The sequence below is a fragment of the Patagioenas fasciata genome, chromosome 1 (genome assembly GCF_037038585.1).
Source record: "Patagioenas fasciata isolate bPatFas1 chromosome 1, bPatFas1.hap1, whole genome shotgun sequence".
NCBI classification, from domain to species: domain Eukaryota; kingdom Metazoa; phylum Chordata; class Aves; order Columbiformes; family Columbidae; genus Patagioenas; species Patagioenas fasciata.
Window position 1 is genome coordinate 199734059 of NC_092520.1, and position 25759 is coordinate 199759817.

The 25759-nt window shown below is 37.4% G+C and overlaps 1 protein-coding gene across 3 annotated transcripts in view; it reads left to right on the plus strand.

The window, feature by feature from the left end:
- The window catches only part of LRRK2 (leucine rich repeat kinase 2), a 67844-nt gene that overhangs the window by 36236 nt on the left and 5849 nt on the right, over positions 1-25759 (plus strand). For all 3 annotated transcript variants that reach the window (XM_065837539.2, XM_065837550.2, XM_071803424.1), the window contains 23 exons: positions 1605-1791; positions 2163-2344; positions 2868-3097; positions 4135-4262; positions 5472-5690; positions 7847-8048; positions 8660-8748; positions 9702-9889; positions 10816-10970; positions 11977-12123; positions 12277-12468; positions 13219-13365; positions 13695-13795; positions 13968-14158; positions 14807-14967; positions 15781-15951; positions 17822-17922; positions 18073-18267; positions 19228-19421; positions 19714-19786; positions 20596-20780; positions 21687-21839; positions 22564-22772. In XM_065837539.2, the coding sequence (XP_065693611.2) occupies positions 1605-1791; positions 2163-2344; positions 2868-3097; positions 4135-4262; positions 5472-5690; positions 7847-8048; positions 8660-8748; positions 9702-9889; positions 10816-10970; positions 11977-12123; positions 12277-12468; positions 13219-13365; positions 13695-13795; positions 13968-14158; positions 14807-14967; positions 15781-15951; positions 17822-17922; positions 18073-18267; positions 19228-19421; positions 19714-19786; positions 20596-20780; positions 21687-21839; positions 22564-22772 (3800 nt within the window). The remainder of the gene's footprint in view (positions 1-1604; positions 1792-2162; positions 2345-2867; positions 3098-4134; positions 4263-5471; positions 5691-7846; positions 8049-8659; positions 8749-9701; positions 9890-10815; positions 10971-11976; positions 12124-12276; positions 12469-13218; positions 13366-13694; positions 13796-13967; positions 14159-14806; positions 14968-15780; positions 15952-17821; positions 17923-18072; positions 18268-19227; positions 19422-19713; positions 19787-20595; positions 20781-21686; positions 21840-22563; positions 22773-25759) is intronic.

Here is a 25759-nt window from a genome sequence, read left to right on the forward strand (position 1 = left end):
TTACTATCTTGAAACCAACAGTAAAAAGATACTGGCAATTTATCCTTTTCAATAAGTTCTGCAGACTTCTGCACAAGGCTACTGAGATTAGCTTTTCACTTCCCAAATATCACAAGATATTTATTCGCAGAGAATAACACTTCCTCTAGATGGAATTGTGATAAAGATGCATGTGACATCGATTTTGCTATACCTTCAAAGCATTGCTCATGTGGAAGTGAGACTTCTGCTTTTTTTTAATAGAAGTTCCTGACCTTAACAGGTCACTAGAATCAGGTTGTGAAGGGAGTGCTTGAAAGGGGTGATCAGATCAGTTACTGGTAGATGTGGTTAGATGTTAGTGCTGATGACACCGTGGGGAGGGCAGATCCACAGGTTTGTGAACCTAGATTAATCACATTTCCATACAGCACGTCATTATTAACATGATATTACACTGTTTCAGCATGCTAGCACTTATATTCACAGCAGAAAATTTAATGAATGTGTCGAAAAAGGTGCAGCTTTCAGGTTCTACGTCTCCCAGCCCAGACAAATCAATCAGGAGTTACATGGATTTTTTTCATGCTTCTTGTTCCATAGTAACATAAAGAGCATTTGCCCAACAGGTGACTTACAGAAATGAAATGTTCTTTTTTATTAAGTTCTTAAATACATATGTAGTTGAACTGTATAATTTATGCACATACCATAGAAACACTCTGATAAAAGAGTGAGGTATCTGTACCCTCTAATGTTAGTCTCCGGGTTCGGAACAAGAAAGAGTTCTGATCACTGTGTGAGGATCCATAGTTTATAAGTGAAATCTTGAGTTCTAGAAAGTTGATAATACCAGGAAGTTCCCCGTTGTTTTATTTATTTTAAAAGCACATGAAAATGCATATTAGTATGACGTTAAATTGCACTTGTCTTTTTAAATACACTTTTTTTGGTAAGTTAGACTGCATGTAACAGTGTCCTCCCTGGTCCCGCACTCACCTGTAATTGGAATCCTGAGCTAAACTCTGTTCTCTGTTACCTGGGTCTAAATGTCTATTTGGTATAATATACATTTGTAAATATATGTACAAATATAAATACAACTGTAACTATACTGGTTACAGTTGAATGACTGAATATTTGCCCTACAGGAGTCTGAAGCTTATTTATCTGTGTCTGCTACTAAACTGACCAGAGCCATGCATGTCTGCAAATTGTAGAAAGAAGGAGGAAGTGGACTATTAGCACAATACGTACACTTATTTAAAGTGACTCTTCAATTTACTGTCTGAAACATATACACACAGTACAGTGTGGATGTTTATTTTCATGACCAGGCAATTGCCTTCGCAGACAAATATACTGAAAGAATATTATACTGAATCAATCATATATGTATTCTTATCATTTTTTCTGAGGTAATGAACTTACAAGATCATCTCAATTACTTTTGCTCATAGAAGTAGTTCTCTTTCTTCTTCCATCTACAGTCTTGTCAGAAAACTAACTGTTCTCATATCTAATCCATTTGTTTATTTATTAAATATTAAAAGAATTCCAGTTAATCTCGGTTTTATTGTTTTCATTTGCTAACTTCTTCATTTTTTTTATTTTCATATTTTTAGTTTGCGATCAGTAGATTTAAGCCAAAACAAGATCATAAGCCTGCCGGGACCAGTGCACTGGAAATCATTAAACTTAAGGGAGCTGTTATTTAATCATAATCAAATAGATGTCTTGGACTTGAGTGAAAAGGCTTGTGCATGGTCTAGGCTAGAAAAGCTACACCTGTCCCACAACAAGTTAAAGGAGGTAAAGTGTAAGATTCTACCTAAAGAAAATTAAATTACTTTTCAATTGAATGCGGTTTTTCAATGTTCATTTGATTTTCATGTCACCTCTCATAGCATTGCGAATTGTATTAGTAAAATGGAACGTAAGTGCGAATAGTACTTCCTGTGAATGAAAGTCACCATATTCTTTTAAACTTTTCTGTCTGGAATGTGTCATATGATCAGTTTGTATAATTAATTCATTACGAGGTCCTGTGTCTACTGGTATGGGATATTAGGCCTGTGTATTAAAAAAGGTTAAACTGCAGTGATGTTTTGTTAAATATTTAATGTATTCATGCTCATACATTTTTTAATGTTTAATTGCTCATTAAATGTTCTTTTATTTAGATTCCTCCTCAGATTGGCTTCCTAGAGAACTTGACCTCTCTGGATGTAAGTCACAATCCTGATTTGAGATTCTTTCCAGATGAAATGGGAAGACTGTCCAAAATCTGGGACCTTCCTTTGGAAGGACTCCATCTTAATTTAGACTTCAAACATGTGGGATACAAAGCCAGAGACATTATCAGGTTTGTTGCCCTGTTGTTCTTGAATATTCTTGTTTTGCTTTTTTGGGATATGCAATAAGCATTAAAAACAACAGCATATCCTTCTGAAAAGACATGCTGGTTTGTCATATGAGATCCAGTGTGCTGCTCTATAGAAGGTATAATATATCATATCAAATCAATACATATAAAATAAAATATAGCAATTTAGACTATAGTAGTATTACTTCTTGAATTTGATCCTTTGGTAAACCATGCAATAGATGATGCTTACCAGTTATTTCCGATATGTTTCTTGTGTTCTCAAGTGCATTGCTCAGAGCACATTTTTGGGTAATTACAAAACAAAAAAGAGACACATTCTGAATTAAGCTGTAACTTTCAAATCAGAAATTACAATGGACTGTTAAATTCCCACAAATATCAAACAGATACTGAAAATTTGATGAAAATGGTATGGTTTTAGATTTTTCCTTGATCTTGAGTTGTTTTGGTATTCTTCTTTATTATACACTTCTGTGAGTTCTGCAATTTTTTATGCCAGATTTCTTCAACAACGACTGAAGAAGGCTGTGCCTTATAACAGAATGAAGCTCATGATTGTTGGAAACACTGGCAGTGGGAAAACGACCCTGCTACAACAACTAATGAAATGCAAACGAACAGAATTGGGGTCTCCAAAAGCTACAGTGGGCATTGATGTAAAAGACTGGATCATTCAAGGGAAGGGCAAAATGAAGAAAGAGCTTATATTAAATGTGTGGGATTTTGGAGGTATTTCAAGAGCTTATTGTTCTTCACTGTTGTTTTTTTCTAGCACCTTAATGCATTACTTATTCTTACTGTCAGCCTGTGAAATTTCAAATTGTGGACAGTAAAATCATGCAAACTTGTACCAGAAGTCAAGTGACTGCTTATAAATTAGTGAATTCTGTAAACTGGCAGCTAATCCCTCAAATTTAATATAAAGCCTCAGGTATTTCTTATCACCAAACATGGTCTGACCACTAATTTCAGCCATAGCACTCTAGAACTGTCATTTCAGAACAGTAAGAAACTGCTTGTAGTCACCAGAGGAATCATCTTCCACTCAATTCTTTCTCTCTCGTTTACAATCTGGGTCTCTCTACGCTCTACAGTGTCACTGCTTCCTTAAGTCAAAGAAAACAAAGCACTTAGGGGGAGTCTTTGAACTTTGGGCTTTTGGAAAACCTAAGTTTGGGGAACTCCAGAAACGCTTCTGAAGTTCAGGCATATTTTAGGCTATAGAAGAGTAATTTTTAAGCATTGGTCTGTGATCACTTAAAAACAGTCTATAAATTTCAATGGATATGCACAGAAGGGCAGCACTCAAGCTGCATGTCCAGCTTCAGTTGTGATTTTAAGTACTTAATCGTGTCAACTTAGGAGTTGTATTTTGAAGTTGCTGCAAGGATAGGAGAAAAAGATGGAAGAAGGAAGGGAGGGAAGGAAAGAGTGAGGGAGAAATTCAGTATTGGAGTTTTAAAAGGATCGTAACCTTTCAGGTTGTCTTTGCAGCAACCAGATTTATCCAGTTGATAAATCTTACGCTTCTTGATTTAAAACCAGCATGCATATTTCAACATTACAATTCAGTCAATGGGTTACCACAGAGTACCTACCTAAAATTCATAGTTATTACAGGTTTCCTGTCAATTTAGATAGTGTTCCGTAAACATTAATTTCATTTGTGGATTAGTGATCTGAGAATAAGTGTTTTGCTGCCTTTTTGTGATCTGAAGATGTTCATTGAGAGAAGTACTAAACAGTAGACATTTTTTTATCATTAGGACAAGAAGAGTTCTACAGTACCCATCCCCATTTTATGACCCAAAGAGCTTTATATCTTGCTGTTTATGACCTCAGCAAAGGACTAGCAGAGGTGGATGCTATGAAACCATGGCTTTTTAACATCAAGGTAAGCTGTAGATAGGTACAGAATGGAATTCCACTTCCCAGGGCACTGTTGGTGAACAGCAAATTAACCACAAATATTTTTAGAGATGGGAAGAGGAAAGAAGCTCTCCAGCAAATATTAATAAAAAAGGTGAAGCAAGAGCTGAAATGCATCATATGCTGGATATGAAAATACCTGTAGACATACAAAGACATAATCAGCACCATTTTGTACTTGAAATGGTACAGTGTGATGTGCAGAATAACCACTTCTATGTTCTGCAATATTTTGAATTGACTGATTAAGAAAGGGGTAGTATTAAAGGAATGATGAGTTAAACCTGTTTGGTTTTTTTTACACTACTGTAAATTCTGGTGAAAGCAGAATTTGACTCATTTAAAACTGACTAGATGCAGGTATGAAATCATGCTGTTAAGTGTATGCTTAGCATCCTATTGTTAATAGGAATGATTCCAGGACTATCGTAGGGAAATTGGTCTGAGAATGTGCCTGTATGTTTTTCTTTTGCTTTAAGTATTTTATTTGATGGAACCACCCCATAGTGAGCATTACTTGTCTTTTCCTTTTGTATGGTGGTTAGCTTTGGCTGGACAATACAATTACCCAAAGATTTTGCATACTGATCCTGTTTGTTAAATGTATCTTTTTCACTCTTTTCACCTTAAGCAGTGATACAGGACAGAGAGTTACAGCCAGCTAAGTGTTGATGAAGGCCATTTCTGATACGTTCTTTGCTATGCTGTACTTGCTGGTTTTCATTGCTGCACTGTTCTGATGACGACTAGCAGAACACCCTTTACTTTTCCATTTTGTTAGGCACTTCTAATGAAAAAAAAGTTGTCTCTGTATTTTACTGACAATGTTATTAATCTGCAAAGTATGCAATCCAGATCTACACTGCTTCCTTTTAGAAAAAGCTGGTTTTTTTAATATTTCTGTTTTGAAATAGACTGCTCTCTGTATGTAGACTGATACGTTTTTACTGCTTTATCCAGTCAAGGCTATTATAAGGGATTACAGTTTAAACATTTAATAAAGGCATGAAATAGTATTTCAGATTTCAAACTTCTTTAGAGGAGGAGTATTTAAAGAGGGAGAAAAAGTAGCTTTTTCGTTGTATTGATTGACTAAATTGATCACATTTTATATGGATATGAAACAATCAACATTTACAGTTGTGTTCATCAACTGTGTGGTTCTTACTAACAGGCTCGAGCTTCAACATCCCCCGTCATTCTTGTTGGCACTCATTTAGATGTTTCTGATGAAATGCAGCGTAAGTCCTGCATGACTAAAATTACTAGAGAGCTGTTGAATAAGCGAGGCTTCCCAGCAATCCAAGATTACCACTTTGTGAACGCTACGGAAGAATCCGATTCCATTATCAGGCTTCGGAAAATCATAATAAAGGAGAGTCTTCACTTCAAGGTAAGCTACGTACTGCTCATGGTGTAGAAAGCATCCTAGTTTTAGTTAAGTAAGTACATTTTTAAACATTTAATTAAGCACATAAGTAAATACATTTTTAGTGTGATAGCAAACTCATCTTGCCTTCTATAAAATGTTACACACAGCGAAGTAATGAATGAACATGACTAGTTTTGTTTTCATTTCATTTTCTACCAAAAAATCAACTTAGTAAAAATCTCCGCATTGTTTTCAAGCACTAGGGCTATAAATAGAATATGTAATTAAAAATAGGCCATCTTTTTCATATTAAGATAGCTGATCAATACCTGGTTTTGTTTGGATGGCAACATGTAATTGCAATTGTAAGTATTGTGAGATTTCAGGGGACCAGGAAATAAGATTTTGTGATTTCTGACAGCAAACTTCTTCTCCATTTACTGATTTCATTTTACATAGTGTGAAACTATTCCTAGAAAGAGGACAGTGAATTAAAGCAGGAAAAGAAAACCCCTTGGACTGAATGATCCTCTTAAATCAGAGAATCTGTACTTGTAGTTCTGTTGTCTCCAAAGTCATCCCTATCACCTATTCCCTGCTGTTTCCTTAGCCACAGCATGAAGCTCCAAGTGTGATTGACAAGTATGAAGAGACTAGCCCAGGCAAGGAGATTATAGGAAAACAAGATCAAATCTGTAGCAAAAAGAATATACATAATTGATTTTTTTTAATTTTTACAGTATTGATAATGTAAAGTGTCATAAGATGTTAGAGAGATAAGGTGATGTCCTGTGCTACTGAAGTCAATGGCAGAACTTCATATATCACAGTAGAGCTCAGATTTCTTCTGAATTACTGCTTGGAAGTTGTTACAGAGCAAATGCTGTATTTATGAGCCACCTCACGCTGGTGTGTTACAAATGAGAGACAGAGTACGCACACCTCTTCTTTCTCTCTCAGAAACTACCAGCTCAGCCACATCTACAATCTGCCCAACTTCATTCAGCAGTCCAAGGAACAGCTAACCAGGGCTAAGTGGCACCAAGTGTGCCGTTTCAGGTGGAATGGATTGATTCCACTTCTCATACATCAGTTGGCATGAACCGAGCTGGTGTTCACGGAGATATATGTAGCCCTATAGCTCACTGTACTTCTACAACACTCAGAAGTTCTGCTTTTTGAAAATATTTCACTTTTAGGTCCCTAAATTTTTTTCCTGTAACATCCACATCTCTTGTGACTTAAACTGATGTTTAAGGTAAGGTAGCCTGAAGGAAAGGAGATAGTTTCCATAAATAATGTAGACACTTTGTGAAAGGAGTGTTACAAGGTACCTGCTTAGAAGATAGGCAAGTGTTTACCATTCTCATCAAGTGCTCTGACTCTTTGAAATTACACAAGGTACCGGTTACATTTTTGACACATAAAATGCCACAGTGCATTGGTGCTTAACTTTGAGAGGAAGATTAGAAACTACGAAGCCCATTTGGAAATGTTGGGAAAATTGTTTACTGTTTCCTCAGAAAATGACTAGCTCAGTGCCCACTGAAAATGAAAAACCTGGTCAGGTGCCAGATAATACTGGAAGTCATTTTCTCCAGGAAGGAACTCAAGCTCAGGAAACAGGGGCAAAGCACCAGCCTGTATTTCCCTTCAGTGTTACTAACCTGACCAAATTTATTTCTTCCGCTCCTCTTGACCACTGACTGTCAGCAGTGGAGACTCTTAATTGAGCTACAGCCCTTTTCCCCATGGTTTAGCTAAAGACATGCCTAGAGATACTATAGATTACAAGAGGTATTGGTTTTTTAATCATGTACCTATTGTCTCTTGTTAACTTGAGATGTATGACATAATCTGTTAATATACTGAATGTTTTCTTTTTACTTCAAATCAAAGTTTCTCTTTGAATTTCTCAGAAGACATATTTTTTATTTTTATGTGCATGTAATATGGAAATATTTTCTTATTTGTTAATTTATAGAATTAATATTTTCATATTATAATCACAAAATAATAATTAGTTACATTGACCTTTCAGGAGCCATGTTAGTCAATAAATGAGTGTTCTTGTTCCTTCTTGCTGCTGCTATTGAGTGGAAATCCCCACCTAACATCTTAGTTTTACTGTCTGCGTTTCACATAAATGAATTATTACATGTAAGTTTATTATGCAGATCAGAGATCAGCCAGTGGTTGGTCAGCTAATTCCTGACAGCTACCTGGAGCTGGAGAAGAGAATTTTGCTGGAACGTAAAAACGTCCCAGTTGAATTTCCTGTGATTGATCAGAAACGCTTAGTGGAGCTGGTACAAGAAAGCCAGTTACAACTGGATGAAAATGAACTCCCTCACGCCATTCACTTTCTGAATGAATCAGGTAAAATGTTGTCTTTGGTGTATGTTTGCTAGCACCTGGGTGCACATCTGCAGCAGACAGACCTGTACACATTTTTAAATCTTGCACAGGGTTGCCACAAAGTGTTGAGCTGAAATGCTTAAGCTTGGGTGACATTAGTTTCATAATCCAGGTTGTTATGTCATAAAGTAATTCCATGATATAAAGGATCACTACTGTATCAATATATGTATTTTATCTGACCTTGAAATCATCAGGCCTGCAAGTTAGCACAGTTTCTGAAGAAACGCGCAATTGAATAGAATGGTAGTTAGGTGAATATATGTAACAGCTTATCTCAGTGCCATACAGACTTCATAAGATTAAATAATAAACCACACAGGACATAGATGCTTGGCAAAAACCCAGGTCAGATTACAAATCTAACAAAACATCTGAAAATAAAGGTAAAGCTGAACAAACCTTGATTGCATTCTACTCTACTGAGATACTGACATAAATTCAATAGCTGAATTTATTATTCAGGTGGCTTACGTCAAGTCATGTGAGAAAAATAGCCTAGAGTGGGGTGTTTATTTTGCTTAATGTGGAGCTTGAGAAATGTATTGCTAATTAAAATATTCTTTGTGCAGGAGTACTCCTTCATTTTCAAGACCCAGCACTACAGCTGAGAGATCTGTATTTTGTAGATCCTAAGTGGTTATGTAAAATCATGGCACAGGTTAGACTCTGTTTATTTTTTCTATCTAAATTCGTGGAAATTTTTCCCTTGTCTCAAACCACTGTACCTTACCAGTGATTCTTCTTCACTATATCTTTACTGTTTCATGATCTAAAATTGTCTCAGGGCTCAGATTGGTTCACCTGACTCTTTCTGTTTCCTTTGCTTTCTACACAACTGTCTGTCTCAGTGGTTCTATGTTCTTACACTGTAATGTCCAGTGTAATTTAAACTGCACCGGACACAAGAATACATGTAGAACAGAAAAACTCCAGGGATGCAGAGTAATCCTGTAATATGTTGCAGCAGGTTGAGATGATAACTAGAACTTTGGTTTAAAGTAGTAAGAATGGGGCAAGAAGGGTCATTGTAAGCTTGTTACTGATGGCAGAGGAAAGTGAGTGATATGGATTTATACGTTGGGGTGGGAGAGTAGCAGCAGACTGACTGCTTAAGTGAAACCATCATTGATACATTGATCTAGAAACACTCTCAAAATTTTATATATATATTCAGATTTCCTAACCTCTGAAACTTTACCCTTTCATTCAGTGCAGGAAATGGGATGGCAAAAATATAAGTTTGAGCTTTTAGAGCTGGTGGGATTAAGAGTGAGAAAAGACCTAGAAGATCAAGTTTAAGATCAATATGCTTGTGTGAAGTGCTGATACGAAAAATCACTGTACACAGGCTCCTTTCAGAGAACATGTTCACAAATAATTTCTGTACAGTTTGGAGCAGTGAACGCTACTGGAGAATGGTGGCAGATTAATGGCTTGGACAGGCAAAATGTTTTCACTGCTGTCTTCTGACTGACTAGTATTATGGAAATGTTTGGTTTCACTGTGAATCTGAGTCCCTTTTTCCACCTAAATGATAGGCTACCAAATATTGCAGGAAAATGCAATCTAATCATGACTGCACACCTGAAATTGTTTTACTGTTTTTGAAAGATTCTGACTGTGAAAGTGGAAGGCTGTTCTAAATATCCTAAGGGAATTGTAAAGCGTTCAGATGTGGAAAAATTCCTTTTAAAGAAGAGCAAGTTTCCTAAGATCTACATGTCACAATACTTTAAGCTTCTGGAAAAGTTTCAGATTGCTTTGCCCTTAGGAGAGGACCAACTACTAATCCCAAGCAGGTAAGAAAAGAGCTCATCTCACAAACAAGAGCCATAGAGATCGATCAAAATAAAAACCTCCCATCAGGCTAACTAGTTTAACTGACCATCAAAGCAATTTGGTATATGAAAGCATGATATATACTTACTACGCTACATTTAATGAAGGCTTTGACAGACATGTGAAGCTGATCTTGTAGCAGATAAAGCTTACATCACATTAACTTGGAGGGTAAATGGAATCTATACATGAGAAAATGCTTTTTGAGGATAATATTTCTTTTACATTTACTGTGCTTTCAGTCTACAGCAGGAAGATTATAATTTAGATTTACATTGTGGTGTGCCAGCATTACAGATATTTATTGCAATATAAAAGATAACCATGACTGTCTATAACCTATAAGCTCGGAGCAAGAACCCCCATCAAGTTACTCAGAGGCAGTATCTCCTCCAAACAGTGTAGTTATTAAATGCGGTGACAAAAAGGTGTTATGAATTTCAGTGCGATGTTTTTGCTTTATCTGAAGCAGGTAAAACAGTTTCTCTGCCTGTAAGAGATTTCCCTAATGTGCTTTGTAGTGGTTATTTTGCTTAATTGAGCAAATGTTGCATGGTTGCATTGATTAGTTTCTGTGTTCTTCAAAGTCCTGGGACAGGAAGACTTTATCTTAATGTGTTACCTGCCTTATATGTGTCTCAGGTTTTTTTCACCTTCACATTCAATATATAATGATTGTCAGTGAGGTTCTGTTGGGTTTAAATTACAGCAGAACTTCACTTTAGCACAAGCAAGCAGAATAAGCAAATACACTGCCTGTTCCCTGATCATTTGAATCATTCATTCATTAATAAAGAATACATTTTACGTAATAAATATTGTATGTCATCAGTCAGTTTGGATAAAGTACATCATTAAATATGATCTAATATCTTTATTCTTTCAGTTTGTCTGATCACAGACCTGTTATAGAGCTTCCCCACTGTGAAAATTCAGAAATTATCATCAGGCTTTATGAGATGCCATACTTTCCTATGGGATTTTGGTCCAGGCTGATCAACAGGTTGCTTGAAATATCGCCTTTCATGCTGTCAGGAAGAGGTACATGCAATAGTGAGCATGTTTGCTTTGAATGCCATCACCTACGTTCTGAAGCTCTAATGCCCAATATTGTTTTGCTTTACCTAATTTCTGTCTCCTTCACAAATGTGAGAAAAAGCACAGCGATCATTTTTATAACTTAGAAACATCCAGGAACAGATAGTGCTTGATCTTTACAGTAGTGTGCAAAAGAAAGTGAAGGTTGTAAGCAGCCTATTTCTTTCCTTCACATGCTAAAGATGGAGGAAATCCTTATTTTTATGCAATATTGCCACTGGCTTCAACAGCGAATACCGGAAAGGATATGTCTTTCACAGAGAAAAACAAACTGCTTTTGTGCAGTTCATTGATTCTCCCTTTATGAAAGTCTACAAACTTTGCTTTTATCAGATGGGCGGGGGGGGGGGGTGTCTTTAATCTTTTTGTAATAATCCTGTGCTTCGACATCAGATCTATCTGCTGAACTTTGCAACTTCATTCATCTTTGGTTTTTTTTAATGTGTGATTTATGAACACTGGTGACAAAGTATGAAAAATATGCATTGCTAATGCTCTACAAGTATGATTTATAACTGCCTGCTCTCCTGGCATTCAGTTTCCTTCCGAGCACAGAATTCCAGGCACATCTTGTTATTTCATGACTGTATGATAGAGGGAAAATATAAATCAGTGACTTTTTTTCATATGTTGCCTAAGATATTCTGTGTTAGAACCTGAATGTACCTAAGCATTTCTGTAATCCCTACATGCATCACCTGCTACATGACTTACCATCTGATTATTTTGTGGATATACCTCATAGAACTGAACACCAGTTGACCTGTATTCAGCTTTTGTGGGACTATTCTGTCTGTAAAGTTGTAGCCTTTATTTTGTTTGTTATTTGGGTAGGCATAAAATTACAATCATAATTAAATATTTTAAGTACCATGAATTATTCTGAACATTTTAAAATATGACATTCATATTGGAGATCAGATTTTTAATCTAATTTTGTATTTTCTAGCGCGAGCTCTTCGTCCTAATAGAATGTATTGGAGACAAGGCATCTACTTGAATTGGTCTCCTGAAGCCTATTGTCTAGTGGAATCGGCGGTATTTGACAACAACCCAGACAGTTTTTTGAAAATTACAGCACCTTCTGGCAGAAAAGGTTAATTATTCCTGAGACTGATTTTTGCTCCGATTTTATTGCAGCTTGGCATTTTCGTTTGTTGTGCTTTTGCCTTTGGAATGTAGAGTTTAGCTTTGTAATTACAAGAATGCCAGATTAAGGCTGCAATTTCCCTCTTTTGGTTTCTTGAAGGGTGCATCCTTTTGGGGCAAGTTGTGGATCACATAGATTCTCTTATGGAAGAATGGTTTCCAGGTTTGCTGGATATAGATGTGTGTGGTGAAGGGGAAACCCTGTTGAAGAAATGGGCTATGTACAGCTTTCAAGATGGTGAAGAACACCAAAAAATACTGCTTGATGACTTACTTAAAAAAGCTGAAGAAGGTATATATTTATGCCATTTTGTGGTATTTAGAGGTAAATGTGTAATCAGATAAATATTATACAACATACTTTTTATAACGTTTGGGTACTTCACTTGATTTAAAAATGTTTCATTTTTCCAATAAATAATTACAGTATACGTCAAAATCCATTTGTTCTTTTTTATATAGGAGCCATCTATATAGATATAGAATATGGGAGAGCTTGCAGCTACTCTGCATAGTCATGTACAAATGGCAATAATGAAAAGAATAATTTTGTCATACTGATAACGCAACTTCATTTGTGAAATTCAATCCAGCACAGAGTAAAACTGATACTAGATCTTTTGGTTGGACCACATAGAACAGTAATTTAAAATGAAATATTCAGATGACATTCTACATACTAGTAGGATTCTTTCTTTTTATAGACCGAAAGTAATCTCTTGGTTAGTTTGGTGTTGTTTCCTGGCAACAGTTGCTATATCACATTTGATTGGCACATATACAGAACCGGGAAAATACTTAAACATGTAGGTTACACTAAGTTGAATGCTAAACATAGTGTTCCGTTCCATATATATATGTGTGTACGTGTATTTATGCGTGCGTGTGCTTGTATATAAATACACACACACATACATATGGATTTAATTTTAGGTACATTGATCATATGAACTCTCAGAGATCCATGTACCTTTCTGTGCCTTTTGAGTAATGACTACCTCTGGGATTTTTTTGTTCCATTGTCTCATTTGTTTTTCCTTAGGTGATCTTTTGGTAAATCCAGATCAACCAAGACATACCATTCCAATAGCTCAGATTGCTCCCGATTTGATATTGGCTGATTTGCCTAGAAATATTATGTTGAATCATGATGACCTGGAATTTGATGAAGCTCCTGAATTTCTCTTGGGTATGCATTGTTTTGTAGGGGTTTTTTAACAGAGCTTGTGTAAATAAAGACATGGAAATCAGTTCTGCAACATATGGAAAACATTTTACAGATTTCTCCTCTATGGAAATGTATTTTTTAAAGTATTCTGAATTTTAGGCTATCGAGTTTTGAATTTTGCATTAACTTGTATGCTAGGACAGTTTTTTATGTGTTTAGATTACTGATCATGAATCTTAACACAGCAGATGATCCAAACATTTAAAAATTGATCCCTTTCAGCTATTTTTTTAAGAAATGGTTGATGCGCCTCTGTTTTTAATGTTCTTTACAATTTTATCGTTGAAAAGGCGATGGTGGGTTTGGGTCCGTGTACCGTGCATCCTATGGTGGAGAAGAGGTTGCTGTAAAGATTTTCAATAAACACACTTCCCTCAGGCTCCTAAGACAAGTAAGAAATATTGCCTTTTTTCTGCAGTGCTGCTCTTGCAATACCAACCCTAGTGAAGAGCTTAAATGCTGAAGTGAAGTGCAAGACTTCACTCCAAAACATTGCCGAGTTTACTTCTGAGCTGCAGAGGTTATGCTATTTGCAGTATGTCATCTGATTTTACAATTTACAGGAGCTTGCAGTGCTTTGTCACCTCCATCACCCCAGTTTAGTGTCTCTGCTGGCTGCTGCAATCCGTCCCCGAATGCTGGTGATGGAATTAGCCCTTAAAGGGTCTCTCGATCGTTTGCTCCAACAAGACAATGCGAGTCTAACTCGAACGCTTCAGCACAGGATAGCTCTGCATGTAGCTGATGGCTTAAGGTAAATGTAACATATACGTTGCTGTAAAAATGCAATACAGCTGCAAGTGGGATATACTGCAAATGAAAAGCTTATCTTTTCTTGTATCTCAAGCAGAATATTCCCTGGGTCAGAAAAATGCTTGTATTTTTATAATTGTTCAGCTGATATGTATATCACAAACTTTGGTTACCTATTTTTTTCTGCTAACAAGTTGTGCTCATGTAAGTAGAGAAATAGCAAGAGCTCTGGGTAGAATTTCTATGTGGCTCTTGATTTCTTATTAAAATGTCAAATAATATAATGCATTTTTAAAGTTCTCGAAGTCCATTAATGTCTTCAAGAGCTATTGAAGTGTGACTGTAAAATCACAAAACCTGCAAAGGAGCCCAGGGACCAATAAAGCTTAAACTTCTAAGATTCAGTTTTCAACTTCCAGTGACACTTCACGTGAGACTTGAATACTGCAATGTTTATGTGCCAGTAAATAGTATTTCAGAACTATTCTGAAGTCAGTATCCCATAAGGTGGTGTCACGTTGGTGATGTTTGACATTTTTTAATATTTGAAAGCGTGCTTTACTGTTCTGGGAATAACGTGTTCTGTGTGTGTGTATAGATGCATCCCTGAATTAGGAATGCTTTCAATAAATACCTTTTTGATTAACAGGTACCTGCATTCAGCAATGATCATCTACCGTGATTTAAAGCCTCACAACGTGTTGCTCTTTACCCTATATCCCAATTCAGCTGTTATTGCAAAAATAGCTGATTATGGCATTGCCCAATATTGTTGCCGAATGGGAATAAAAACCTCTGAAGGTACACCAGGTATGGAAAAATGCTTTGGTTTACAGGGCATTAGGTCAAAAAATAGCTAATGCGTTTTTTACTTAGTCTGTAAGAAGTAACTCGAATTTATACTCCAGTCAAAATCACAAAATGTAGTCTTAATTGTATTGCAAGTTGTGATGCCAGATTTATACCTCTTGGCCTTTCTTCCTAATCATGTTTTAACCCCTTTTAGAAGAATCAAGGAGTATACTAAAAGTTTAAAAAGCAAAAAAAATAAATTATATGCATTTGTTATGATTTCTTTCTGTCTTGTTTCAGTATGGTTATTGTAATATTGAAATTATACTACTAAAATTGTTTGTTGTTTTAATTTTCGGTAATGCATAAGTAAGTCTTAATTTTTTCAAAGACTATAAATACCTTCACTGTTTCCTGACTTTATAGAGAGCATATCAGTATCCATTTTAAAGCACTGAACAATTCAACAACTTTGAAAAGTGCCATTAGGTCTTGGAAATTCTGCATGATGGCATGACTTCAAGTGTTAAATGTTAGGCCTTCAGTAAAGTCTGCAGACTTGTCCTTCATTTTCAATATTCATTGATAAATGAGTTAATTTATGTGTAGTGGTGCAGGAGCTCTGTAACTGTGTACTGTCCCCTTCTATTATACTCATTGCTGATATTTTTGGAGGTCTGCCACAAGCAGGCTATTGGCAGCCCAGAAATAACATGCTATTTTTGGTTTACTTCCTGTGACATTTTTATCAGTAAGTGTTTGCTCTTAAAAGGACAAAGATGGCTTCATCGTGCTATGAATCATAACTATTAATGAATGATTTATTTGCAGGATTTCGAGCACCGGAGGTTGCCAGAGGAAATGTTATTTACAATCAGCAAGCTGATGTTTATTCATTTGGCTTGCTGCTTTATGACATTTTAACAGGAGGAGGGAGAATAATGGAAGGCTTGAAGTTTCCAAATGAATTTGATGAATTAGCAATACAAGGAAAGTTACCAGGTATGCCTTGTTTAAGTCTTAACATGAAAGCAGGCCATTTGTCCTGTCTCCTCCAAAAATGACACCTCTCATGTTTTATCTTGTGATAAGTGATCAGAGGAGGAGACTAAATAACAGCAATTTTTAGAAGCTTCTCCTAATTTCACATGGTCTTGAAATAGTGAGAAATAGGCATCTATTCAATATCACACTGCAATTTCAAGGGATGCAGCTGGTTCACTTTATAAAGAAACAGAGGTTTTGTATATTTGGGACTTTATCCAGACCCAGCTAAAAATTGATGTTGCTGAAGGTGCCTTCTAATACCATGTCTGGACCTGAACCTTACATATTGCTGCGGTAGTGGATATGTTGCACTAATAAAAACACAGTTCCACTTCTGTTCTTTGATCATGATACTTTACATTAAAAATTCCATTACTGAGAAGCTGTATATCTTAAAATCTTCAAAAAAGCCCTTGAAATCTTCTTGAAAAACAAAGAAGTGCCACTACATTAAAAGGGCAGCTACCCCTTAAGGTTTTAAATAGGAATTCACTTTTAACTTGTCAAGAGTGTGAGGTCCCTGCACAGCTATGTAACGTTCTTCATATTCTGTCTGTATTAGAGCATGTAGTTGTTGGCTGCTGGAAGGGAGATGAAACGGACTGTCAGACTAGATGTGCTGTAGTCAGCTGGACAGTGGAATTCACTATTTGGCAACTTCTGTGGAAAAAAGCTGATGAATTCTTATAGTACTACAAGCTTAATGTGTGGCGTTCTTATTTATTGCCCTGCAATAGCGGATATACTTGTGAAACATCCTTTAAGATTGAAAAGTCACTCCGTCTAGGAAAGGGCAGCAACTGTAGCACTTCATGTGGCATGGCTTCTCCGTTAGGAGGGACAGACAGTTCATGCGTTTCCTGCTCCTGAAGGAGAATAGTTCAGTTCATAGCTCAGGCTGTTTAAACCCCCTCCCTAAAGAGGCCATCCCAAGAACTGATGACTAAGTATCTCTTGAGTGCAGCTCTGCATTTGGCTGTTTTCTGTATTGTGAGCCCTATGAAATAATCAGAAGTATTCATTTCTGGAGATAATACAGTCCCATTGGTGCACATGGTCATCATTTTTGTATTTCCACCAAAAAAGGGGCTGGCTGAGCTCACAAGTAAACAGTGCCTGTCATTTGCTGAACAGGATTTCTTCATTTGCAGGTATTTATCATTAATGTCACCTCTGTCAATGTAGGACTGGAATACCTGCTGTGGATTATGGTGAACTAAATGGAAAAGCAACACAGGCACCAGTATTCATGAGTGATTTGTTCTTAGAAAGTTCAGCACCTATAGTCATAAGATACACATTCAAAGCACTGTGTGAGCATTTAAACTTCCACATCTCATAAATACTATATGGAGTTGTTTATCTAAATTGCTATACGTTTTATTGGGCATTCATCTGTATTCCACGTACTCTGACCAAACACAGAAGAATAAATGTGGAGAAAAATGTCCACAGGAGTTGAAAAGACTACAGACTGAAATGGCATGCCCTTGAATGGTCAGCATTAATCAAAACACAACTGTCACATACCTGTGCTTCGGTCCCAGTGTAGGGACATTTAAAAAATGTTAAAGCAAAATCCATTTGCTTTAACTGCTTTTAATGAAAAGGACTCTACCTCTGGCATTTCATGCTCTAGCATTTAATGGCAGATGAGCAATTCCAAGCTGTTCATGCTGACATTTTACCTAAGAGTATGATATTTCTTAGAGCAGCTCTGTAAGAATTTAGGTGAATTCTTTATATAAGAACAAAGTTATTCAGAACTCTCATTTCTGAGCTATGTTAAAGGCTGGTTAATAAGTTATCTAATTTTACATTTTAGATCCTGTCAAAGAATATGGATGTGCCCCATGGCCTGAAGTTGAAAATTTAATTAAAAAGTGTTTGAAGGAAAACCCTCAGGAACGACCAACGTCTTCCCAGGTATGACTTAGTCTATTCATTTCTATTTTTGTTATAGGTGATACCATAACACAGTTGACATCTCTCACAATGTTATCCATTGCTTTTTATTTATTTATCACAGTACAAGCCATCGTTATTACCATGTACATGCTGTGGCTTTCTTTGTAGGTTTACGAGATCCTGAATTCTGCAGAGCTTATCTGTTTGATGAGGTCTGTTTCAATACCCAGCACGTCCACAGCAGAGTGCATGGTAGCTGCCAATCAAAGCTGCAAGAAGGCAGGAGTCTGGATAGGCAATGGGAACACAGAAAAAGCACAGCTTTCATTTGTGAACCTAAATACAGATGGACATACCTGTGAGGTACGTGGGAAAGTTGCCATTTCTTCTAATTTTTTGTCACCCAGATGTATTTCAGAAGGATTAATTGCATTTTAACAGTAGGGTATTAATTCTGGAAAGCTAACCTTTGAGAGAACAAAGTTTGCTCATAAGTGAGTCATCATTGTATCCATGAAATGAAGCAGAAACACAGTCACTTTTTCTCTTCCTGCCATCCAGCCTGAACTTTCTCATAGTGATGTCTTTCCACTACTGGGTTCCTGTCTTCCCCTCAGATGGAAGCTATTTCTAGCACGGAGGAAAGAACAAGGAGTAATAGTTACACAACCCTTCGTATCACTACCTCCCTAACCGTGCAGCTGGTCTCTTAACAATTCTTCTCTTCCTGTGGATACCACCTCCTTGTGCCACTTTGGGTGATACCCTCCAGCTCTTTTCATTTGCTTTTTGTGCATCTTGGTCCTTTGCCATCAGAAAAGGGGAAAGGCTTGACCCAGGTTTGATGTGCTATGATGAGCATGTGTGCCAGAACTGTGACTCACCATCAAAGTTGTTTAAGTTATATTTCCATCTGCCATCTGTTGACCATGACACATCTGAATTGGTAGCTTTTTGTGTAAATCATATGGCTTATTTTTCTAAAACTAGAATGAGAAACACAAGTATTAGACAAGTACTTTTATTGTTAGCAATTTAACTGAACATATATTGCAGTGTAGTTCCATTTGCTTATTCAGCTGAGAGATTTTCCTGTCTACTGTTTGAGGGGTCCTTCCCAGAATTTCCAAGATAGATGATACACTTGAAGATGTTTTCTGCTATTAGGGAATTAGATTTCTTAATGGGGAGATTAGGACCTGGGTCTGTCCAGGGTCCGAGAAGGTTGTACTTTATTTTTATTACCAGCAATTAACTAACATTTACCCTTACTGAAATCGTAACCATGTTGCTTTTCTTTTTTTGTTTGTTTTTCTGACTCAGGATATCACAGACAGTAAAATTTTAAGTTTGGCCTTAGTAACCCTTCCTACTGATAAAGAAAACTGGATTGTAGCAGGAACCCAGTCTGGTTCCCTGTGGGCACTTAACACAGAAGATGAAACAAGAAGACATCGTCTGCAGAAAATGTCAGATTCCATCACTTGTTTATACTGTAATTCTCTTTCAAAGAAAAGGTATGAATGAACTTTAAACATTTCAGATTACATTTTGAAAATACGACTGAATGGAGATGTTTAAAAGATGGCATCTGCACACTCACGCGGTTTTGTTCAGACAGTTGCTTATTTTGCCTGCACATTCACTTGATTTTGCACCCAATGTAACTGGAGACTACATTCCTGACCACAGGTGGTTGTATTTGCTTTTAGTGTTCAGTGAAACTCTTGAAATACCAGAGGCTACTCATTTAAATTTTTCTTACTTGATTAAGGCATTTCTAGAATTTATTATTTTATTTTATTTCAGCAAACAGAAGAATTTCTTCTTGGTAGGCACAGCTGATGGCAAACTGGCGGTTTTTGAAGACAGGGCAGTAAAGGTAGACTTGTTTTTGCTGTCTGTTCTACAAAGTGTATGTAAAGCAACTACCAATAGCAGCTTTCTTTCATGAAGCTTATTTTTAATTGCTTCTCTAAAACTAAAAATAATTTTCTGCTGCAGTCTTGGTGGAACTGCACATGTTTTACAATGTCTATTTAAACCAATAGAGTTAAGAGCGGAAGTTTCTCATTATAGGACTTCAAAAGACCCGGCAAACTGACTAGAGAGTGACATTAATGGTTCTTATTAAGAATATAGCAGTTTTAATTTCCGTTATTGCTGTTATAGCTACTTTTTGATTTTGTTCCCACTAAATTTTCATAGAATGGAGATCTCCAAAACACAATGTTGTTTAGATTTTCTGTAGGTCATAGTGCTGCTCACAGAACAGATAAAGAAATTCTGGGGGCAGTTTGTATCAGCTGGTTCCCGAGGGTTGGCTCCTGGCCGTATGCAATTTAGAGCAATTATGCGTTTGCAGTGCATTGCAGAACCAGAATATGGCACAGTGTGGGACATCTCCAAGATACAGATGTGACCTTCTGTCCAGTTACTGAGCTGTGCTGGGGTCGCAGAAGTATCAGTGCCAGCACTCTCCCCTTCCCGCTCACACAGGCTGTTTTCTGTGGGACATCTATAATGAGACCATAGTGCTTTTCAGTTACTAACATTCTGATAAGATACCGTAATGGTTCAGAAAATCTGGCTATGTAAATTGAATTCTGCAGGCCGTGTGGTGTCTCCTTAACAATTTCCGAGTGTGTGTATGCTCCTCATTTCTGATGGAGAGTATATTTTTTCTTGCAGTGTAAGGGTGCTTCACCTCTGAAGATACTAACTATAGGAAATGTTAGCACACCACTCATGTGCTTAAATGAATCCTCACACTTATCTGAGAAAAATGTAATCTGGGGAGGCTGTGGAACAAAGATCATTGCCCTAACTAGTGATTTCTCTATTCAAAAGCTCATTGAAACAAAAACAAGTCAACTGTAAGTTTATTTTTAAAATTATGTTACTTGGCTCTATCATTTTCACTGAAGATTTCTGGCAGTATTTGATGTGGTGTCTTGTTCTAGAGCTCATTCTTTGAGTTCTCTTGTTTCCATTCTTTTCCTTCCATAATACAGATGGAATATAATGTGCATTAAAATAAGATCAGTAAGTAATGTTTAAAGTATGATTTTAAACAAGGGATATACATTTTTACTATATAAAGGATTTATGAAGTCAGTATCTATTAAAAAATATCTAGATGCAACAGATCAGGTTTTTTCCCCAGTTGCATTTGCCCAGGCCCTTTTTACTTTATTTAGAATTATACACACATACTTAGCATAGTATTTGTTCTTACATGTTTGCCAGTATGATATGTGTGCATGTCTATGCCCTATAGACCTAAATCACATATGGTTGCTGACTTCTAATTATTAGAAAATAGAGACTGAAGTTTTTGGAGTGTTTGATATACTTCTCACATGGGCAAATCCGGCTCTGAAGTTAAGGGGAATTTTTCCTGAGCAGGGAACACAGTGTTTGATTTTATGATAGTAGAGATCATTGTTCTGGGAAATTCATTTTCTTTGGAAAATAATGTGTTAATATAAAGCAAGTTGTGAGCATATGTGATTTGAGCAGATAGATGGGAAAGATTTATTAATAGGTTTTGGGGCATGAATGTGCCTCCAGGGATATCATCAGCACAACTCCATTACTGTGAGAATTTATGTCAAACTGTAGGAAGATTAAAGCAAACCTTTTCAGTTGTATCCTAGCCCAGTTTGGTTTGAAGGCTGAATGATTCTCTAAGAGTTACAGGGAAGATAACCCCTCATAATAGTCAAGTTTTTCTACCGTATCTTTTCTGTGTATTTAACTTGAGTTCTTCTCTCTTGTAGGTTCTGTCATAATGCTTACAGTGATGCAAACATTATTTCAATAGCAATAGACAAATCCATCTACTTGGCAAAGAAAAACAGCCATTTTGTGGAAATCTGGGACAAGAAGACAGAAAAACTTTCTGAACTAATTGACTGTGCACATTTTCTTAAGTAAGTGTTTTATTTCAGATTGATGGCCTGATGAAAGCTGGATATCAGATTGCTTTCTCTATTCTAGCACCTTAACCTCCTGGAGGTAAGGGATTTGCCCAGTTCTTTGGGCAAATGTGGAATTCCTTTTCTCTCTTTTGGCTCAGAACTTGAGAATATCCCATGTAGAATCTCAATTTTTAAAGACCCTTATGATATTTCACAATTTGTCTGTGAAGTTGAGAAGATTCATTTAACTCTGCTCAAGAAAGAAGAGATACTAATGCTTTTGCATCCGATTACTTCCTGCATCTCCAAATATCTTCTCTCTCCAGTGCACAGATTCAGTATGAGATCAGAGTTTTATTAACAGTGATGCTGATTTTCATTTGCATTTGATTTGTTCTCCCTTAATGTGCCATGTCCATTCCATTTTCCTGTTGAGGTTTGGAGCAGCTCTAGGTGTCCTTCTCCCACTTTGCAATGGTGTTATTCTCCTGCAGACTGGGAGTGAACAGAGAAATATACCTGCCTCCTATTTTAAGGTCTTTTGAAGAGACCAGCTGGGTCTGACAAGTCTAGTAGTTTTCATCGCGGTTTGTTTCAAGTCAATCAACTGATAAGCATGAGATTTGTGCAGCTTGTCTTGATCAACGGTTGTTTAAAAGGCTGGTATTGAGTCATTTTAGCAGTTGTGGAATAGTGTGCCATGAGATTTTAATACAAATTCTCTCCATACTCATAGGGACAAAGCGGAAAAACTAACTAAGGAATCAAAACATAAACTGGCTTATTCTGGAAGAGTGAAGACAATCTGCCTGCAGAAAAATACGGCACTGTGGATAGGGACAGGAGGAGGCCATATCTTGCTGCTTGATTTATCAACACGTCGTCCTGTACGAGTTATAGACAACTTTTGTGATTCTATTAGAGTCATGATAACAGCTCAGCTAGGTAAGTAAAACCATCGAGTGACAAGAACTTTGAAACCAGTGCCAAGTTCAGGATTGCTGTCTCCTGTTTGCCATGCTGTTCCAAGAACAGATGAGCATTTTCTGTGTTTTGTTCATTCATTCTGTTTCGCTGCTGTCACCTTCAGTCAGTGTCAGCTGCTGGGCTGTTCGCTGAACACCGGAAGGCTGTCACACCCATGCCCTCCTAAAACCACAGCTCTGCCCTGGCTGGTCGCTGATCACCACATGGACACAGCCACCTTCACTGCATCCTTGTACCATGCTTCAGCGCAGCTCTCACCGTATTCTGTCCCATCATCTTCGTCTGGATCTGTGTCTGCCCATGTTCTTTCTCCATCTAAAGTTCTGTGTTTCTGACTTCTCTCTCTGTGGAGCTTGTTAGGTTTTAATAAGTTTTTCTTAATTGCCTGTTGCCTTGCTTTCCTCTCCCATCCTTATTCAGGAATGGTTCTTCTAGGTTTGGGTCCCAGGCAGATCCCAGCAGAACCACATATTTGGACTCAGGGTGCAGACTTGTGCAGATGAGCTGTTCCTGTCACCAGGGCCAGTTGTTTCCAGCTGCTGTAGGCACGCAGTAATTGTGGGTTTTCTGTGCTAATTACGAACAGCCAGAGGAGCATAGCTGAGTATGGGGCACTTCTTGGCTGTTGTAACTTCCTTGCCCTGTACACTCACCTGCATCTCTCTCAACAGTACTGAGGGCCATGAGTGAACTCCAGAGTTCATTTTACTGCAGTGCTGGATACACTTAAAATACGCACGACTTCAAAATGTACTCTGTAGTACAAAATGTGGGTTCCCATTGCCTCCCGCTGCATTTTGAAAAAAACTCTGGAGTATGTGTCAGTGTGATTTAAAGTATGATTGCTGTCAAAAACAGACTCTGAAGCTGTTGTTGTGGACTCAGAAACACGCTGTAATCCTGCTGGCACACATGATTGTTGCAGGCGGTGGATGTTTTCTCAGTTCCACCATGAGCTTAATTTGGGGGCTGTTTTTTCCTTTCTGACACCAGAAGCATCCATAGACTGCAGTTTGCTCACAGTGCTGACAGTGTTGTACAAGTCAAAAAAGCTACATCTTACTCTAACTTGCCTTTGTCTGGGAGCAGGTTTGTAGAGTCTGTTCTGTCCTCAGCTGGTGCCAGCTATACAGTCCGGATTCACTACCGCAGCATTTTCAGTCCTTCTGGTCCTGATAGTTACAATATTAGTACTATAAATGGACGTTTCACTTTTAGCATTTTGTAAAGAATACTTACTACAAAAACAAAATTTTCCCTTGCTTTTTACTGGCATTGATAGGGAAAGTACATTGTGTAGAACAATACAGTGAGATTTTTAAACATTGAGTCTCATATTCTTTGTTTCAAGTCACCACAGCATTTTTATTCAAAATTTTATGTGTAGGAAAGTTAATACTTCAGTAGGAATAGTTGAGCTGCATTTGCATAAGTCTCAAGAATAGCAAGGAAGATTGATACATGCAGTTTGATGAGTACTGTTTTTCTTTTGATCATTTTTCCCAGCAATTATTTATAAGGGTTGGGTTTTTTCCTAAATTCAAAAAATGTTTTTACTGGGATTTTCACAGATTCAGTGCAAGTGGCACTGAGGCTGCTGAGCAATTCTTCAGTAGTAACTCATTGCTGGTGTGAAATGAGAGAAGGTAGAGGGAAACATTTTTGTATTAAATAGTTTCATTTAAGATTAAAATATATGACGTCAACCAGATGTAAAGATTTCAGGGAAAAGAGATTGTCAGACTTTAAGATATCAGTTTTATCAGTAGTTCATCTGTGAATATGGAAATATAATGTCTTTTTCTAATTCTGTCACCTAACATATTGACATATAATAGACATGAGACTTACTTATCGTAGAGAATTATTTATATGTAAATCTGCAGTTCATTTTGCAAGTGAAAATTTAGACTTCTATATAATAAGGAAGGACCTCAGTCTGAATAAGAAAGATTATACTTAAGTTCCAATCACTTTGTGAGCAATATGGATGAGACTGGTTATAGAAAAAAATAAAGTGATGAAAAATCTGAGCATGGAGGATGCTTATGGTTCCCACGAGCCATCATCTACCATAAACAGATCTACATCAATATCGAAGGAGAATACACTGCACATCTCCCGAGGGCAGGAAAAATCTCCCTCTGCCTTGCAGGGGTCCTGGGCAACCCACTAGAAGTGTCTGCTGATTCAGAAGGAATGTATCATGGCAGTAATGCTGTGGTGTAGTCACACCAAACTTCCAAGACTGTGGTATCACAGTGAGCCATAATCCAGCCTACTTATACCCCTGAAACTGCCTCCTCCTAAGCTTTTCCCTGGGGAGTGTGTAAGACACCGGGTATGAAGAGATGTGGGGTGCAGTCTGGAGCTGGGGTGTCTGCAGATAGGGATGGTCCTTCCCTGGCCTGATCTGTGGCCTGGGGAGCTGGTCCTGTGTCCTCTGCCAGCCCGTGTTCCCCCACTGGCTGCCCGCCTTGGGCTGCCAGCAGGACAGGGAGCGGCCATGGCAGGAGGACACCTGACAGCTTGCGTCTGTCTTGCAAGACACTTATAAACATGTTGTGTTGGGAATAAGCAACAAGTTGTTATTGAAACACCAGCACATTCACTTTATGCCTCTGTCATCCAGCCACTCCTGTCTTCTTGGTCTTTTTTCACATTATTCAGCAGGCACCTTCCTGTGATCCATCCCCTATTTCTGCTTCCCTGCTAACTCTCCTTACCTACATACGTGCCATCTTTACTTCAGAACGCTTGTAATTAGTTTGTATCATATTTGGTTGTGTTTTTCATAACCAAACTGATCACTGGCATCATCTGCTTGTGCTCTGCACTGGGACTCCATTTGCAGCCTGTCCTTTCGCTGTGACATCTGTTTCCTGTGACTCTGCTGCCTCTGCTTGTGGTGTTGAACAGGTGCTTTGTTCTTAGGCTTGTTCAAC